The sequence below is a fragment of the Epinephelus lanceolatus genome, chromosome 16 (assembly GCF_041903045.1).
Source record: "Epinephelus lanceolatus isolate andai-2023 chromosome 16, ASM4190304v1, whole genome shotgun sequence".
NCBI lineage: Eukaryota > Metazoa > Chordata > Actinopteri > Perciformes > Serranidae > Epinephelus > Epinephelus lanceolatus.
The window spans coordinates 10,529,280-10,549,554 of NC_135749.1; the positions used below are offsets into that span (position 1 = coordinate 10,529,280).

Here is a 20,275-nt window from a genome sequence, read left to right on the forward strand (position 1 = left end):
AGCACACCCTGATCCAGAATGGGGGCTTCCCTTCCTAAAAAATAAATATGGCTCCCCATCGCTGTACTCACTGCCGCAAATGCTTCTCATGCCCATGTTTGAGAGGATGTTTCTCCTTCATTAGGTCAGGGCAGAATGATTCTGTCTCATTTTGTAAGCTCTTTTCATACCCTCATTAGGATCAGAGTTATAGGATACAAGGTTCATGCTCTATCCTGCACAGTGACATTTCATTCACTGAAAATTAAATTTGCTCTGATGACACAGAAACGTGTTCATTCGCCAAAATAACCTCTAATGAAATTAGCACCACTGCCAGTGTTCATTCCAGTGTCATTGAAAGCACACAAGGCAGTGTACACTAATTTTCTTTATCTCATCTTCCACATGCTGGGGTTGATTGATTGATTTGTAATTGCACAAACAGCAATTACACCACCCGCAGCAGCATGGTCAAAGAGGCCTTTCATCTTGGCTTGCTGCATGTCGCCTCGACTGGGACAGTAATTCAATTCTTACCGACCAAATTAATACCATTAGCAGGACAATTTGCAACTAAACACGTAGCCCCAGCATCCGGCCTGGGATCCCCAGTGGAATCTAGAGAGATGCTGATGTTGTAAAGACAAAGGTTGGCATGTTCTGTGATGCACCAGAGTGCTGGGACCTAGTACAGGATCTGATGTACTTATATCTTATACATTCCAACGCTCCAGGAGACATGGAAGTGTAAACGAATCAGGCAACAAAACACTAACGCTTCAGACATTTGGTGAAAGGCAATGTCAGATTAGCAATTTCTGCCACACCTTCGTTAATGTCCTGAACAATTTCTTGTGTAGATTTGACAATATGGATGGCAGGACAAAATGTGATGAGATTTGCAAAAAATCTCCCTGCAGAGACATTGATGGTAATCAATGAAAATGTTGCTGCAAGTCTTTGTAAAAAGAGGCCAGACAAGACCACTGGCCGAAATGGTCTGAAAGCCTGTCTCCTGAAACACTGTGCTCCTCAACTAAAAGGAGGATTTGCAAAGTAGTTTCAGTCCCTCCTAGACACACGCACAGTGCCAAAAGCATGGGAGTTCTCAAAAATCAGGCCTGTGCCATAAAAAAGCTGTGCACAAGTATGCCAAATGATTTTCAGCCTATTGTTATAACCTCCATACTGTGTAAAACCATGGAACGTGTTCTAGCCTGCCACTTGAACAACACTGTGACCACAATGCTCGATCCACTCCAGTTTGCATAAAAGAGCGACAGAGGCAGAGATGACGCTGCGCTGACTGATTAATACAGCTAAGAAACAGCGTATGCATCCTAAAGTACATGCCAGGGTTCTATTTCTATTTCAGCTCAGCTTTTAACTCAATGAAGACACATATTCTCCTGAAAAGGCTCACTGATCTCAACATCAATACGAGGTTAGTTCTCTGGATCAGAGACTTTCTTTCCCGCCTCCCACAGAGGGTCTGTGTCAGGGAAGGCATGTCAAATGTGCTCACTGTGAGCACAGGCTGCCGAGAAGCCTGCGTTCTTTCCCCTGTGCTATTCTATTTCTTTACCAACAAATTTATGATCAACAAGAAAGGACGAGAAGGGAAGAGAGGAGTGTCCTGGCAGATAGCTTTCCATCTTCTCATCAGCCAAGTTAAGCCCTTGAGCTCCAGGAGGCACAACAGAGTCCATCTGGCAACTAAAAATGTATTTAAGAAGTCCTTCATCCCAAGTGGCATCAATATTCTTAACTCAGCAAAGTGACTGATTACATTTAAGCCACAGACACTGACATGAACTGTTTTTTTGTTAACTGTATTTAATGACCTTTTACGTTTTGTTTTACTAACTGCTCACCTGCTTTTTATGTTGTTGTTTCAGTCAAAGACAATTTTTCACTCTGGTGGAAAATTGAGATCTATTTCATTCGATTTAATTTAAATAGTCTGCAACAAGCCTGCAATGGTGGAAGGCATTTTTTCTGGCTACACTGTGGTCTTTCACTGCCACAGAAGGGCAATCAAATGTCAGTAGGCATAGGGCAGCTCAAGGTTCCTCAGCTCACCAATATCACTGCTGCTTGGTAGATGGATGGATACGAATGATGTTCTGAGTGGTTGAAATCACCCACTGCAGAGCCTGTCTGTCCTGGGTCATGCATAGACCATGGAAGTTTGTAATTTTTCCAGTCAGGATGCCTTTTATTGCTTTTCTGTAAAAGTGGACAAGAACTTGCTTTCTTAACCAGAGTGGAGATGTAAGATGACAATGCCAGGTTCTCTGCTGATTTCCCAGGAGCCTAAAACTGCTCACTTGCTCCACCTCAGCTCCACTGATGTAGACACAGGTGTGTCTTTACTTTCTTTTTTCCTGCAATCACTTATCAGCTCCTTGGTTTTGTGGACATTGAGCAGTAGATTGTTCACCACTCTGCAAGATTGCTGATTTCCTCCCAATATGAAATCTCTTTGTTGTTTGAAGTCCAGCTGACAATGCCAAAAATCAGGTCTGTCTGGCTGATGATGGGTGAGTTCCACAAACCAGTTCTTTGGAGGCCCTGATGAAGACCTATAGGGGTCAATGCATGTTGGCTTTTTGAACAATTTAGACACTATAATAAAAGCTTTTTAATGTTCCCTTCCTTGTTGATATTTTGTCTTATGTTTTGGAATGCTTGGATCCCCCTCCTGTTCATCCTCTTTATACCCCATTTTCTTTTTTAAAGAGTTCTTTCCATGTCGGGGATTGCAGTCATGGGTGTACAGCGTAAACAGGAGGGGGCTGAGCACACAGCACTGGGGGGCTGTGAGATTCAGCACTCAAGTGGAAGAGGTGTGACCACCAATCCAAACTGTCTGAAGTCTGTTTGTGAGGAAGTCCAGTGTCTAGTTGCAGAGTGTGGTACTCAAGCCCTGAGTGCTGAGCTTGTCAATCAGTTTGATGGTTGAGATTGTAGTGAATGTGGAGTTGAAATCAACAAACAGCATCCTGATGTAGGTGTTATTAATTTCAAGATGTGTGATGGCTGAGTGGAGGGCAGTGGAGCTGGCTGTGATGTTGTCTCTGATGTGCTGGAGAACCAGTTCGACAAAGCATTTCATCAGATTAGAGGTGAGTGTTATCTCTGTAAACAGATATCTGCTCTCATATGTAGAATCTGTAGGCTACCACACAAGATTTTGGTATCTGAAGCATTCTGGTTTTCGTATATAGTTCAAGTAGCATTGACCAATCACGTCTGCGCGGGCGCTGTTGCCATGCATTCAGATGTCTGTTCAAAGAAATTAGACAAAATGTTGTCTGGACTGGTCTCAAATTGCTAATCGGACTGTAAATAATTAATTAATGGCTCTGAGAAAAGAAAGTCTTGGCCCAGAGATCTGCTGGCTACACCTGATCTCCTGAAATACTGGCCAGCTTGAGTCATAGATTTGGGAATCTACTTCTGTGACTAATTTGGTGCTAAGTTCAACTGAACCCCTGGCCCAGCTCACTGCTCATTCACAGAGTATGTCTCCATCCGATTTGGTGACGAGTGCATTGATCTGTCTCAGAGTTCACCAAGGTAAACCAATGGCAAAGCCTACTATAACACTAAGCATGTATGTAGCCAAAGGATTTACTATCTCCAGCTTATGTTCCAACAAACACAACACCTGTACCAACGTGTTAGAAGTCAGGGGTTCTTGGGTTCTTGACCTTGTTGCTTCACTCCCAATTTCTATGGGTCAGTCGGGGGACCTGCACAATGAAAGTGGATCTAAGAAGGATAGCATCAAAGTCCCACATGTTACACACTTCTAGATGCAACACCATGTGTTAGTAAGGTAAAACACAGTTCAACAGTACAGTTAGAAATGACAAGGACTGCAGAGCATGATAAAACAGGAGGAGGAAGAAAAATGGTTCTTGGCACTATGTGTATTCCACCTCTGAAGTGCCAGTGCCAGAAACTGCTGCTTGGAGCTGGCAGGGCTGACTCCAGGTGTTTGAATGCCAGTGTTCACAGAACGCATGTTTTCCATCTCATGCATGTCTGAGAGAACAGGAACAGTATACTTCTGTTTTAATAATGCAGCTTTCTACACTGGCTCTGTAATAACTTGCATTTCAATCATGCTTCACCATTATTTTCAGGCTTAAAGTCTATTTTATTTTAGTTTTACATGTGGAACGACACTGACTAACTCTAGCCCCTTTTACACTGCCAGATTTTCCACGAATGTTGGGCCATTTTGCCGGCAAGCTGCGAGCATTTAGACACACAGAGCCGGATTGGCGAGTTGATCCGAGGTGCCCAATTTTCCGCCTCATAGGGTACACATATTGGCGGAATCCTTTTAATTTAAACAGACCGAGGCCTTCCGCAACGGGAGGGGCTGTTGAAGACATGTGGGAGGAGCTGTTGATGGCCCCTCATGTGCGAGCCACTGGCAGTGGATAAACAGGAAATAGCTGATAGCAGGAATTAGCGAGCAGCTAGTAGCAAGAGGGAAACACAAACCTGACAGACACTGCAACTGAGGAGACAAGGAATTGCACGCCCTCCTTGTCCTCGCAAACGAAGAGGCCATTAACCGTCAAATGACAGGGACCGTGAAGAACGGGCCGACTTACAAGAGAAAGCACAGAACTCCCGAAAGGACTGACCAGCCGCGGCTTCCCTCCCAAGTCACTTTTTAGGTCACACGTTGAGCTACACGTTTTGTTACTTGCTCACGCCCCCCATTGCCCTGAAATAGGCACATTCTGTATAAACAAAAGTAGGTAGGCGGCATTTTGCCGCACTCCCCGATTTTGTTTTTATACTGCCAATGCTGAAAAAAGACTGATTGGGCTTTCCTGCAAATTTGCACAATTCCTATCTAAAAAGGACTTCTGACTGCTAGACACAAACAAAAGAGTGAAGCTGCTGCTGCATCGCTAATTTGCTGCTTTCAATGTAAAGTCTGTATACAACTTTCTGACTGTCCTTATTAAGCATGTGTAGTAGGTGTAGAGCTGAATCTGAATACAGTATCAGCAAAGCACAAATAGTGGGTTTCACAAATATCTATTTCATACAAATATTTTTCTTTTAAATTGTTGAAAAATTGGCGAATTGGAGAGTTTGACAAATTTGGTTTTTGGTAGGAAAAAAATCTGTTAAATAGCTGGTCTTCCGTATAACTGTAAGCATGGTGGGTATTTGCACTCCGCCTGCTTGTGCTGAGATGACAGGAAGACAAGAAGAGAGGGAGCACAGACTTAGCCTTGCAACAATTTTTTTTCCAGTGGCCACTTGCAGTATTGCAGTGTAAAAAATCCTCTCCGGACCAAAAACCATTTTCCCTGTAGGCCACCATTGTAAAAGAGACGTCTGTAAAACTGTTGACAGGACACCTTTAACTGCAAACAAGGTCAGTTCTGAATCTTTCTATTCTGACTTTTTGAGCCATGGTGGTTTTATATTTGTAAAACTTTCCTCAAGCCAAGAAAAGCGATTTGAAAATCTGTAATGTCATTACAATGTAATGTCTATGACCTGAGCAGGAACTTGCGGGCGGGGCCAGCAGGAGAAACACTACTGCACATATTCAGTGGGCTCTGATTGTCTTTCATTTTAAAATTACATTTCACATTGAAACATATATTTCTAATTTCCACAGCAACAAAATAATGTCTTCAACATAACCCATGATGCTAAAGGTGTTTTAGTATAGGGGTTGAGGATAGATGGTGCAGGACCTCAGCCGCTTGGACACCGGGTTTTCATCATAAAACAACATTATAATCTAATTGTTTAATAATATACATGTGTTTTATTATTGCAGTTACTGAGTATGAGTGTCTTAGGATTGTCTAAAATTCTAGACAATCCTAAGACAAATTCTAAAGTTCTAAGGGCATTTCCACAAGATAAGAACACAATTCTTAGGGAAATCTTTGTACTAATAAATACTGCAAAGTTTCAAAATTAATAATATCAAATGTCTGCGTAGAACATCTAATAGGGGGGTGTCGGTAGTGTAGTGGATAGCGCCAGCGCCCCATGTACAGAGGCGATGCCTCACTGCAGTGGTCGCAGGTTCAACTCCGGCTTGCAACCCTTTGCTGCATGTCCACCCCCACTCTCTCTCACCCCATTTCAATCTGTCCTGTCTATTAAAGGCAAAAAGCCCAAAAAAATAATCTTTTAAAAAAAAAAAAACATCTAATAGGTATTCTCCAAAAAAATTTAGTATAATTTTCAGTCTTCAACCCCAGATCAGATCAACCCTTTGCAGTCTCAGATCATGGGCACACATAAACAACAACAGCAAAATCAAGAAATGAGGCTGTAGTCATGAATATTCTTCTTGCTGGGAATATTCAAAAACCCCTGTTTCGAGCTGAGACAAGGATTTAACGTACTTTGCTGCAGTGTAGTAATGAAGCCAGGTCTGTGGAGACCCCAGTGACAGAACTTTAAAGAAACGCTACAAAGTGGCAGTGTTAATTACAGTTGACGGGATATTAGCTGTAACGAGGTTGGAGGAACCACGCCGGCTTGTTTTTATCTTTCCCCCATGCTCTCCCTACCCCTACTTCCCCCATCCCCCAACACCAGAACCCCCCCACTGCACTCCCCGCGACCCCCCAGGATCTTCAGGGCTCTACCAATGAGAGCTGTACAGTGGCATTCCTTCCCAGAGACAAGAACCTCCAGGTCTCGCGCAGTCCTTTCCTCTGCCTGTCATGCTGCTTAGCACCAATCACAAGCTGTGCGCCGAATGATTCCACATCACAGAATTACCGAATTGGCAAAGTGCACAATATGTGGGTTTTCATGGTTAGTAGCCCTGGGCATGACAATTGCCTGCCTGGTGAATTCATGCACACAGAAAAAAACACATTTACCATGTTTATTTCTCATTCCACAGAGCTGAAATTTAAAACCCTGCATCTTCAGACTTTTGATTCCAAATCAAAGTCAAACCAAGGACGCCTGTGGTCAACACTGACTTGTCTCACATTTCAGCCGTTACCGTTGGGAGCATTGTTGTGAGTCAGAATAAGGCTGGGCTGGATATGAACAGCAACATCCTGTAGATTAAATGAAATCAGCTCAGCATAATATCAATATCAGTGTCACAATATGTCAGTTTGGGGAGCTTAGATTACATTATATTTACAGCCTCTTTCAATCCAATTTTCCAAATGATGTTTGTACAAATCTGCTGATGAAAAAAATTCCAGGGGCTTTAAGCTGTAAATTCATTTTCATGTTCTCTTTTAAAAGCATGATAGTGACATGGATATCTATATAGAAAGCACAGCTGTGTTTTCATGGCCTATTACAACCTGAACAATAACGCATGCACTGGTCTATAAATAAATGGGTCAACCGATTCTGTGGTGTTTTATATGGGCTCTTAATACCCATTGGACCTTACAGTAAGATGATAAATGATAAATCCAGGTCATGAAAAAGAAGTGGCCAAAGTTGTTCATTTCTGGAATTGTACCCCACCAGAGACTGCAGTGGGCTGTTGGTAACTGAAAGAAGGGCAGCTCCAAAATGGGGGCAACCAAACCATCTTCCTCACTTGATGTTTGAGGGGTAAAAAATATTAGTTGTTTTGATATGAATAGCATAATCAGCAAAACTGACACCATGATCAGCCTCATTTCTATTGCATGAGCTTGATGACCCAATCTGAAGCTTCCCATTACCTGAGCTTTTAAAAGCGATCTGTTAAGGTTGTCCACATTTTGTGATTTACATGTAGTGTTACAATGAAGGACATTCTTATTAAACATGGCCAAAGTTTCAAATAATAACTGAGATATGGAAGACTTGAATAAAACGTGGGAAGCATGGGTAACAAAATAAGCATCCACCCGGGAAGGAGTCAGTGGACATTGACCAGGAGTCAGTGGTAGATGAGAGAAAGATCAAGCAGGACATACGTACACATCTGACACCAAAGACCATCTTTGAACATTCACCTGAGCGTGTTATGTTCACTAACTGAAGACTCTGAGATGTGCTAGAAACCTCTGAAAAGCTGAGTTTACCCTTGAGGGCAGATTCAACCAAATATGCTCCACTCTGAGAATGTTTTAGCCATAGGACTGATTTCCTTCTCTCAGAGACATTAAAAATTTACCCCAGTCCCGTAAGGATACTTTTAGTAGAGAAACTGGTCTCTGTGTGCTCAACACTGGACTTCAAGCCTTTTTTCTTTGAAATACAAAGCTTCCAAAGCTTCACCTGTAGCTGGATTTCTGACAATTTCTGCATGAAAAATTAAAAGAAAAGCTTCTTAAATCTATATATTGATATGTACTTTCCTTTAAGTTCAGCACACTTCTTGCATCACAAAGTATGAGATGAGATGAAATCGATAACATGTTTGGTTGAAATACAAAAAGAACTGGCTATTTCCTGAGTGCATGACTGAGGTTTAACACTGAGTTACTGATCAATCTCAGAGAGGATGCTGGGAAATGGGTGAGCACTGGGCTGGCTGTGAGAACACAGCGGGGTTAATTGGAGCCACTTGTTTCTGTGTGCTATCAACAGAGGTAATTCATGTTCCCGAATGGCCTGGCTGTTGTTTTGGAAATGTCATGCTCTTAACTAGCGCTCAGCTCATGATGCCAGTCAGTGTGGTCTGCTGCTGCAGAGCGGCAGGATCCAGGAGCATCGTGGAGGACGAGTGACAGGGGAAAAGAGGCTTAAGAAACAGGGAAGAAGGTGTTTAAGAGGCAATACAAGATAAAAACAAGCTGTTATGAATTTTGTCTTTGATCTGCCTCAGTGGCTTTGAAATGCTTCTATAGGTGCAGACATGCTATCTAGTTCTGTATGGGATGCACACGGCGTCCCATGTGTCTTTATGACAAAGTATCCATTATTCAGGTTCTGTACTGAAGGGTGATATTCCTAGAATGTGGGTCAGCCATGTTTTTCTTCGGCAACTGAGGCAGGGGAGCAGCGGACCACTCCCATTTCTACACACAACACAGAGGCTGAGTGGAGATATCTCGGCAGCAACCACCCAGCAACACATTCAGTAACAAGACTAACAGTCAAAAACCTCACCGTCGGCCCCTATAGGCTGCAGCGCTAAACACAAAACTAATAATGTTGCAGTTCTCAGTGCCTTACTTACGACAACCACGGTCAGGGTGATACAACCGGAGATTGAAAGAATTCAGTTAAGATATTTTGAGAAAAAAGTCCTCTAGTCAGAAGACCAAAGTCAAAAGTTAAAGAAAAAAGGTGTAATATGATGAGAACAAAGCTGTTATTTCAAGAACATATTTGTAACTTTTGAGAAAAAAGTACTAATATTTGAAAAAGGAAGTTCTTAATAGACAAGAAGACAACATGATGAAAAACGTCTTATAAAGAATTATCTTGAATCTCAGCAAGATTTGTGACATCACAACTAGTTTGGAGACAGTGTACAAACTTGAAGCCTCCAGGTCACAAACACAGAGTGGACTTTTCGGTCCATGGGACTGAGTGGGAGAGATTTTGTGTCAGGCAGTTAAACTTTGAAAGTGAACAATCTTTACATATTCAGAAATTCTGAGGGGTTTTGATGGAGAACGAGTAGGTGTAATTTTAAGAATTTTTAACAAGGTCATTGAACTTTTTTGTGGACAAAACATGATTACTATTCATATCACATAAAGTATTACTCAAAGCGAGGTATTTTAATGTCTGGAGGAAATATTTATGAATAAATTTTTAATATATCATAAATAGCCTGTAGTGAGTTGGTCTCTGTACACCAGCCAAGAACTTAGTTGTAACCTCCAGAATTGAGACTGAATTCATTAATTGGCTATCATTTATCCTTTTTAAAGGGTGGTGCCGTGAGGTGGATTTCACAAAAGTTCAATTTTGTTATTTAATATATTTGTGATAGATTCATCTTTTGCACCAATTCATAGGTTTAGGATGCATACTTTTGGAACCCCTTGAGGCATGGTAATTGTCGGTACTTATATTAGTATCATTTAATGCATTTACAATAGTTTCCAGCCATAGCAAAAGGCTGTTTTCAGTGAGAACGCAGTACACTTTCTGTCCAGAGCCAAACAGCAGACAGACAAAGGTAATGACTCGCTGATGGGCACTGTGGAGCATTTAGCAACTAAAGAGCAAGATACAAACATGACTCCAGATGACTGCTAATGTTGATCTGTGTCTGATTAATGTGTAAATTGTAGGGGTGGGCAATATAGCCATATATAAATGTACGCACTGTCGCCTCACAGCAAGAGGGTTTCTGGTTTGAACTCGGGATGAGGGGTTCAAACCCCAGGGTGGCGGAGCCCTTCTGTGTGGAGCTTGCATGTTCTCCCTGTGTCAGTGTGGGTTTTCTCCAGGTACTCCGGCTTCCTCCCACAGTCCAAACAAATGCAGGTTAACTGGTGACTCTAACCTGGCCGTAGGTGTGAATGTGAGTGTGAATGGTTGTCTGTCTCTATGTGTTAATCCTACAATAGTCTGGAGGCCTGTCCAAGGTGTACGCCACCTCTCGCCCAGTATCAACTGGGATAGCCCCCCCCCCCCACCACCTCAGGTTTTGTACCTTGTCCACTTTTGAGTTGAGATCGTCTGTCGACCATCTTGTTTTTACATGGTTTGGTGTATTGTTCTCTTACTACCACTAGAGGGCACATGAAGTGTCCATAATTGAAGACAACAGGGCTGCGTTCAACCCCGATAAAATATGGCAAAATGTTTATTAAATCGAAAGCAGAAGTGCCTCTAACACCTTGCTGTGTTAAGTAAGTGCACTGCCTTTTAGTACAGTGGGGTTTAATTAATTTCAGAGGGGCTTTATTGGCCCAGGAAACATATGTTTACATTGTCTAAACAAGTATGAATTACAACAAAACTGCTACATTGTACACAAGTACATTTATATACAAGGAAGGGCGTGAGTTTAGTTTTAACATTTGGAGGGGGCATATGTAGAACAGGGAGTTTTAGGATCCTCTGCCATACAATTTCAAGCATTAAACACAATTTCCTGCACCAATTTGTACCTTTTCAATTTTTGGTGGAAAGGTTTTTAATTTTGCTAAAATAAATCTCCTTTGCTACTTTCATGTAAATGTAGAGGGGCGCATGTCCCCTGTGTCCCCCTGTAATCTATGCCTCTGCCAATGATGCTTAACAACATGTACGAACTAGTTGTTTTTCTTACATTACCCATCCATTAATGAGATTTAAATAATGTACTTAAACATGACGAAAAAATAAATTGAATTACTTAATTTTGTGTGAAATAACACATCTGTCATTAATACAGAACAGACCAACTGAAAAACAACTTTGGGTTTTTACTTTTTTTGTGTATACTGAAAGTTTGATGAATCATAACCACTCAGCAGGCACTGAGGCACTCAGGTCTGAGGGACAAAGATCGAAAGTGTGCGGCTTCAGTTCAAGGTGAAAGTAACAAGATCATATTCCCTCCTCTGGGAGCTGGTCAGCGGCCTCTTGGTAATACGGGAAACCACTTATTGTAAAAATGTAGTGTGCATGACAGTGTTGGGGAGCACTGTCTGACAAGTCTCTCCCAGAGGTTGAGATCTGGTGACTGTGAAGGCATATGATTCACATAGTTTTCATCAAACCATCCAGGGAATCTCATAACATTTATGGAAGCATTTGTTGTGTTCAACCAGTCGTTTATTCAGAGAGCTACAGGTGGAAATTTCCGTTTGTAGGATCATCCACAGTGAGGTGCGCTGGTTTTGGTGTCTCCTATAGAGCTTACAGCAGCTGATGAGGCTGACAACACATTTTTGGTTTCAGAGCATGTCATCAGTAGTGATCATGAGGATATTTTGCACTGGCATACCCTCTTTATCTCATGAGCTGATTATGAAATCTGATTATGCAAAAAACAAGAAGTATGAGAGACTGAGCAGGAGTAATGTTATTATTGGAAAGGGATCTTATGGCAACTGAGAGCGTAATCAGCACCACATAATGTGAGAACTTGTCAAAATGTAGACAAATAGCTACCTCTAATTCTCAGTGAGGATGTCATCACACTTACATTTCCAGTCTAAGTTTAAGTCTCTCAGTTTCTCGACACCAGTAGCCTTCTTCTTCTAGCACCTTAAAGCACATAGGTCCTAAATTTATATCTTACTGGAAGTGACAGATCACACTTTAGGAACCGTTTGTCCTTTTCAGTTTTATATCAGGGCTCGATGTCTTGTTTGTTATTAAATGAAAACAATCTGCTAATGGGTTGACATAATTCAAGTTGTCCCTCCTTCAATTTCTCCTAATATTGTTGCATTAAGAAGTGTGTTATTATTTTGAAACATGGTAGAATAATACTTTTAATCCTTTTTTTGCAGTGCATTCTGTAGATTTGTTTTCATTTATGGGGCCAAAAATCCAGCTTATCAGGCATCTAGATGTCTGGCACAACATAACTGACTTAAACTCTTGATAGGTAACCAGGTGAGTACTGCCAAATGTGTAAATGGATGGCCTAACCCACATTAATGAATTTAGATAAACACTGCCACCAAGTGGATGAATTCTAAAATTGCAGTCGCAACGTGAAATAACAACTTCACGTTGAATTTTAGAAGAAACTGTTCTCTCTCTAATAAACTACAAATTAATGATAATATTAAAGTGCTGCTCAAAGGGTGTTGGGATTTAAGAAAGCTTATCAGCACTGTGTGAAAGAAGAAGAAGAAGAAGAAAAAGAAGAAAAATCTGTCTATCTATCTATCTATCTATCTATCTATCTATCTATCTAGCACCTGACTTAATTATTTCCAATGCTTACAAAAATTAACTACGTCGAGTTAGAAACGTTTTTCTTTTTTAAAATAAACTCTTTATAGGAAAAATATATATATATATTTCATAACATAAAAATCATGTAAAAAATAATTAAAATCTACAACAAATAAATAAAACGTAGGGAAAAGAAACATAACGGAAACAAAAACCTTCAGGTTCTGCTCAAGAAATACAGTACAGTACGTCTAATGTAACAGATTCTGCTAATTCATATTTTTTCGATGGTAGGAGCTCGGCAATGTTAAAATCAGCAATATATGTATATTTCTACATCGAATTCTCAACTACTATTACATTTAAGAAAAAAACACACACACACACACACACACACACACACACACATAAAGTTAAATAATAGCCCCTTTCTCAGCCTAAAACAATTAGCGACTGTAATACTAATGTCCATGCAGCACTCAAATGACGGGCTTTCCCATGGCTATGAACGCATCACACGGACGCATGTCTGTTTCTCAAAGGATAAACAAACCTACATGAGCCATCAGCAGCAGTAGTCTGTCAACGTTTAACAAAGAGTCGCATTCAGGTAATCTTCCCTGGCCTTATTTCACTTGAAGTACGTGTTATGTAGCGTTTCAAATAATAACTTCTGATAGACAAACTGTGTTTGATAGTAAACTAGCTAGCTGAGTTAACGCTAGCTATCGCCGCGGCTAATTGCCACTGTGGAATCTGTTAGCAGTCATCTAGCTAGCGTTAGCTAATAAGCTCTATCAGCTTGGTGAGGTTATGTTTGAAGGAGGCATTTTGACAGCTTGTATGTTCACTTCAGTTGATTGCAGAAAGTGTGTAGCTTCATGGACAGCGAGGGTAACCACTCCCCAACTGTGTTAATGTTACTAATATAAGCTGCCTTCGTGGCTATTAGACGTAACGTTAGATTTAAGTTCACAGGCCCAAACTAAGCTAATGTTAGCGGTGTTAATATTAGCTACAATAGACTGGCCTCAGTTTAGATGATGCCATCAGGTTTTGGGCACAAAGTATTCCCCTGTAATGCTACACATGCAATGCAACTGAGAAAGTTGCGGAGCTGATGGCTGGTCCTTTGAGCCTGTTGACTGTCAGTTGTCACTTTTAAAACCCCATGTTGTTAATTTTATATTTTTAATAACTGCTCTAAACACTGTTTTTGTAAAACCAATCATAAGCAATGATTGGTCTAATGTATATTTCAAGATATGACATTCAAACTCAGTTTACAAAGTGGTGCAGTTTGATCTGACTGTATTGTTTGCATTTGCTGTGATTTTCTGAGGAGTCAACATTTATCTTTATTTCAGAGCCTGTAAAGCCAAACCTCCCTGCGTTTTTAATAATTGTCCTCTACATGGAGCTCCCAAAATTCTTAAATAGCCGGTCAGATAGAAAATGAGGCCAGCATAGAGCTTTTGGCTGGCAAGACCAGTAAGTAAGAAAGATGTGTTTAAAATAAAATAAATTGTTCAAATCACAATGCATTTGAACAATTTTGTAGATAGGGTTAAAAAAAAGCTAAACACACAAAAAAGAAGGTACCATGACATCAAATTTAAGTGTGAACTATCAAGGCATGAAAAATTGGGAATATAAACAACACATGAAGGATCTAAATATAATTTCAGGTTCTCAGAGCTATATTATTTTTATTTTGCAGAGAATATGCCTTGAAGTCAAGATTTTCAGGGCTGAGTACAAACCAGCTTCTCCTTTTTTTTATACAGTCAGATTAATCCTCAGTGTATTGTCTTTTTTCTGTCTTTTTTTCCTTCTCTTCTGTCTTTACTTGTTGAATAAACCTCACAGTGAGCATACAGTCATGTTAATGAGTGAAAAGCCTCAGACGTGATCGCTAGTGGATGTATCCATCAGACAGTGTGAATCACAGACTTTTCTTGTGTTTGCCTTCCAGGTGTGACTATGGGGAAGTCTTTTTCCCACCTTGCTAAGCAGACAGGCCATGACGAGGGTCAGGACAGCCTGACCTCTCCTCTGGAGGACACCCACACTGACGACGGAAAGGGAGGAGATGTTTCCCAGTTTCCTTATGTGGAGTTCACAGGACGGGACAGTGTGACGTGTCCCACGTGTCAGGGCACCGGGAGGATCCCCAGAGGTAACACCACTGTGAAAACAGTCATAATGGAGTAGTTTAATGTTAGAGACTCACACTGAAGACTGAAAAATTAGTTGCCTTCCATTGCCTCATGACTTTACAATATCAAGTGGTAATCCTAAAGTAAACCAGGCAGGCCATGATGTGAAAGAGGCTTTAGTTGCACAAGAGACTTAGTTTCCAGAACAGCTGACAGTGACTCATCATTGACTGTTACCTCTGTTTCAGGACAAGAAAATCAACTTGTGGCATTGATTCCATACAGTGACCAAAGGCTGCGACCCAGGAGGACGTAAGTGCTTATATCTTTGTGTTTCCTTTCCAGGACTGTTTGATTTCAGATTTCTTTTTGGCTTTTGCCTTTATTTGATAGTACAATGCAAGAGTGACAGGACAGGGAGGAGAGAGGGAGACATGCAGCAAAGGGCCAGGGGTTGGGATTGAACCTGGGCCACTGTGGTAAGGACACAGCCTCAGTACATGGGGCGCATGTGCTACAGGTGAGCCAGTGGGTTCCCAAAATTATGTTATTTGAAAAAAAAAAAAAAAAAAAAGAAGAAGAAATTCAAAACAGGATTAGAACTGAATATTTTTGATATAACTAAATGTTTCTAGAGCAGCAACACCAATGTTTACAATAGCAAAATCAATATATAAAGTCAGTTCTGTCACAGTGGAAACAAATCTCAGATGTCAATGAAATAAATAATATTCCTGATATCAAAATACTGAATGAGGTTTAGAAGGAATAAAGACCACTCACATCAGTCAGTGTCATTTGTGATCAGTTGGCACTCTTCAATATGATTAGCTCACACTGTGTGTTTTGCAAGATAATCATATGGTCATTTTGTCTCCACCTCAGGAAGTTGTATGTAACAGCTTCAGTGGTGGTCTGCCTGTTACTGTCCAGTCTGGCTGTGTTCTTCCTCTTCCCTCGCTCCATCGATGTGTCCTACGTCGGGGTGAAGTCTGTTTTCGTCAGCTACGACCAAGAAAAGCGCAGCGTCTATCTGAACATCACGGTGAGCTTCAGCTTTAGTCAACAAACAAAAGAACGCAGCAACACAAGGGATATAGCTGAAAATCGAAATGGACAATTATTGGATTTATGACCTTAAAAAGAGATGAAACACTGAACGATAAGACAGTGGCTCATTTAATTTTTACTTAAAGTAAGATATGGCACTGCAATCAAACTTGATATTCACTCAGATTTGCTAGAAAACTAGACAGTATTCCACTTTTTCACCAATAGGGCGCAGCCATCTTTAAACAAACCAGGTGGTGACATCACAGGAATGATTCATCTCATTTGTTCTCCAGTAGGAGTTTTATAAATAGGCTGATAAAATGGATACTGAGGAGAGCAAAGGAAAACGCAGAAGTCTTCTGTACTGTCATGGCTTCAGTCCTGGCTTCCTCTACATCACTCTTGATGTATATTGATATTGTTTGCATTTTTCTTCTGTGTCTAATTTGGATCCTTTTCCAACTGCTGTTGTTCCTGTCTAGATCCAGTAGATGTCAGTAGTGTATATCTAACAGGCTCATTCTGACAGTTGCTAGTATTGCTGGTGTTAGTGGATCATCGTTTTTGGTGCACTGAGCCTCGTTGAACTACTGTAAAAATGTTTTGTTCTTTGACAGTATTGTTTTTACAGCCATTATTAGGGATATTTTGAGTAGAGTAGTGCACGGAATACAGAGTCACTTTTCGGCAGTAGCGCTAGACAGGTGGGAAACACTTTGAAACACAATGGTGCAGGTCAATCTTGCTTGCTATTTTAACAGAAGAATTGAAGTTTGGGATTACTGTTATCAAAAGCATGAGAGGAGCAACCACATTACCTAAGTAGGAGGAGTACACAAAGTAAAGCTTTTGGTTTATGATCTAAGGTGAGGCTAACATTATCAACCAGCCATCAAGCCATTTGTGTTGCTGAGGAGTGAGTTTGTTGTTTCCAAAATCCTACTGATCGTCTGTAAGATGTAACAATTATGTTCTAATGTCTTTGCTTTGATAAAAGTACTGTGTTATGTACATATGTGTCCCACACACTTGGACTTTAAATCAAATTGTGTGGCTCTTCCCTCACCCACAAACACTCAGCCACAATATAGCATATATAACACAGTGTTTTTGGGGTATTGACAGTTAAGGAAACACATGGCCTCTGCCAGATGTATGAAACTTATCAGTACTAATGAACTCTTCCAATGTCGGTTCTCTTCCAGAACACCCTCAGTATCACCAACAACAACTATTACTCAGTGGAGGTGGCCAACATCACAGCTCAGGTGCAGTTTGCCAAGACTGTGATCGGTAAATCTCGCATCAGTAACATCACTGCCATCAGTCCTCTGGACATGAAACAGGTACAGTTCAATGACCATCACCTAACCATTTGTCTGCGTGGGTACAACTCTGACCCTACACTGTTTCTGTTTTCAGATTGATTACATGGTCCCCACCATCATTGCAGATGAGATGAGCTACATGTAGTAAGTACTGTTACAAGATTACAAGGTTCAGTTTCATTTATCCCAGCTCATGGGTCACAGTCCAAAAGTGGGTTTAGAAAAACTTTAGTTTAGAAAAAAATACACTTTATTTTTAAGTACAGTGGATTCCCGACACAGAGCTTTTATTTTTAAGTGCAGTTTCCTGCGTTAGACTAAGTGACTAATTGACAGCAACTTGACAGAGACAGCAAACTAACGGAACAACAGGGCCAAACACAAGTATGACACTGAATAAAACTGTGCGGACCTTAAACTGATGACCAAGGAGAAATCTGGATCCTGTGGCTGGACCAGTTTGGAACCACTGTTTATTTTTTGGGCTGCCCCTGATTAAGATTTTCCTTGTCAACCAATAGTCGTCATTTAGGGCCATTAATCGACTAGTCGCCCACATGTTTATTATATTAATTTAATTATTAAATTATATATATATTGGGCGGGGCAACACAATGGTTTGAGTTGAATGTGTGGGAACGAATAGTATCAGTAACATTGTTAACGCTGTGCTACATTATAGAGAAATACAAAACCGTACTAATGAACCTTCATTAATATAGGCCTATATTTTATCTACAAGTGCACGTCACACACTGAGCAAGCTGCCTGTTAACAACGCTGTCGGCTAATGGGCATGTTGCTACTTCGTGTTTCAGATGATACGTCGTGTTTTTAACTAGCTTGTGTAATAACTGCAGGTACCAGCTCTGTAAATTATATTGATTATATGTTATGTTATATGATAATATAATATATACTATATTATAATATGATATATTTTATAATATTTGCAGAAGAAGAGAAAGATATCTGTCTGCTGTGATTGGTTTGTAACCTGACTGCTGAGGGTGGACACTTCCTGTGTCTGTCCTTTCAAATTAAACTCCCACATGGTCCTGTCATATACGTTTTGATTTATTTTGACAAGGCACAGCTCCTAATAGAGTTTCACGTTTTTGTTTTTTTTTTGTTATTTCTGTGACTAAGTGAGCAATGAAATCTTGCCGACTAATGAACTTTCTGGTCGACTAAGGTTTAGTTGACTGTTAGGGAGCAGCCCTAGTTTATATCATTATATGACAAATTTTATTTTTGAAGAATTATGTCAGTTTTATCATGAACAATATAAGGAACGCCCCTATCAGTGAATTTGAGGGTATCACCCGACATGGTTTGTTTCAACTCTTTTATTGTCTTTACTGTAATCATCCCACACCTGGAGAAACCAGCTTGAGAAGGAATTTCTTAGTGTTTGTAAGCATTGTCAGCCATTTCTTAATCAGTCCACAACACACACTTACCTGCACTTGTTTTATTTTCCAGTGACTACTGCACTCTGCAAACCATCAAGGTCCACAACATTGTCGTCATGATGCAGTGAGTTCTTCTGATACACTTTATTTTCATATTAATCTAAACATCTGAGCTGACTGTGTGTAGTGTGTGTTTGTGGCTTCACCTCATCCCTCTCCGCCCTCTGCAGAGTGACTGTCACCACGGCGTACTTTGGCCATGCGGAGCAGGTGTCTCAGGAGATGTACCAGTACGTGGACTGCGGAGGGAACACCACCTCTATCAGAGCAGTGACCAAGCCATTCAACATCCCACATCCTGCTGAGTAACCCCAACACTGTTGTCTGACTCGGGCCCCGGAAGCTGGCCTTAGATGGTTCACTGTGTTTTCCATTCTCCCCCACCTGCCGTGTCTAGGAAACTGCTGCTGCCACCATACCATGATGTTTACTTCAATATAAATACCAGAAGAAATCCACTCTAAGATAAGAAATTATGTTTCTTATGGAAGCACATTGCATTCAGCAAAGAAAAAAATGATCCATTAATGCTGCACAATTATCTCACGATAATAAGATTTGTATTTCATTGCCTGCATGCCTTGTAGCATGAGATCTGTGTCCCATGACTGTAGGAAAACCTCTAAACACAAGATTTCTCTTTTATAGTTACAGAAATACTGTCTTGTAGTTCGTATCTCAAATTATGACATCTATATTACTTAAATACAGGAAAACTATGACATACTTAGTAGATGTGTATCTCGCAATTGTAAGAAAGAATTAATATAATTATGAGATCCTCAACTCGTTATCAGAAGAAAATTGTTTAATAATTATGAAATACGGATCTAATCACAAGAAAAATGTTCCATTAATACAAGACGTGTATCTGGTCATTACAAGAAGACTTTCAACATAAATATCTCTTGTAATAACAAGAAAACTGTTTTTTAATTATGAGATCATTATACTGTAATTACATGTGTCATAAATTTGTATCTTAGGACTGTAAGAAAACCATCCCATAATTAGAAAATCTCGATCTCATGATTTAAAAAATTCCCCAGTGTTGTCAGTGTCGTTTACATTTCATTATTATAGGAAAACTAATAATAAAGAGATACGTATTTCACAATTACAAGAATATAACCAGTTAAAAAAACTAGGTAATTACCTTGAAGTTGCAAGAAACACAAGACAAATATTTCATAATTTGAAGATCTGTATCATAATTTAAAGATATGTTTCTCTTAACTAAAAGACATATAACTTATTTATGAGTACAGTTTCTTAAAATGATCTCATAATATCATCGTGATTATGAGATATAGATCTTGTAATGATTACAAGATAACATTTCCAATTTTTTTCTCTTGCTGAATGCAGTGTGAATCTGTGCATTTTTGTCCAGTCAAAGTAAAAGCATTAAGGTGTCCTAATGTTTCAGCTAGTTTAGTTTAACTGCTCCTCAGTTGCAGACATTGTTCAATGTTTGCTCGACCAGCTGCAGCTCTGACTA

The 20,275-nt window shown here is 40.2% G+C and overlaps 1 protein-coding gene across 1 annotated transcript; it reads left to right on the forward strand.

Annotated features, from left to right (window-relative positions):
* Positions 1-13,231: 13,231 nt before the first annotated feature.
* Positions 13,232-19,578, forward strand: tmem106bb (transmembrane protein 106Bb). The gene is made up of 8 exons (XM_033636732.2): positions 13,232-13,369; positions 14,735-14,938; positions 15,167-15,230; positions 15,804-15,963; positions 17,177-17,317; positions 17,394-17,443; positions 18,785-18,838; positions 18,945-19,578. Exons 2-8 carry the CDS (start codon positions 14,743-14,745, stop codon positions 19,081-19,083), a joined length of 804 nt encoding a protein of 267 aa, XP_033492623.1. The 5' UTR covers positions 13,232-13,369; positions 14,735-14,742; the 3' UTR covers positions 19,084-19,578.
* Positions 19,579-20,275: the final 697 nt, after the last annotated feature.

Coding starts and splice junctions, on each gene's coding strand:
- tmem106bb (XM_033636732.2), top strand. CDS start 14,743: ATGGGGAAGTCTTTTTCCCACCTTGCTAAGCAGACAGGCCATGACGAG. Junction 15,964..17,176: donor GCGTCTATCTGAACATCACG/GTGAGCTTCAGC, acceptor GTTCTCTTCCAG/AACACCCTCAGTATCACCAA. Junction 18,839..18,944: donor AACATTGTCGTCATGATGCA/GTGAGTTCTTCT, acceptor CGCCCTCTGCAG/AGTGACTGTCACCACGGCGT.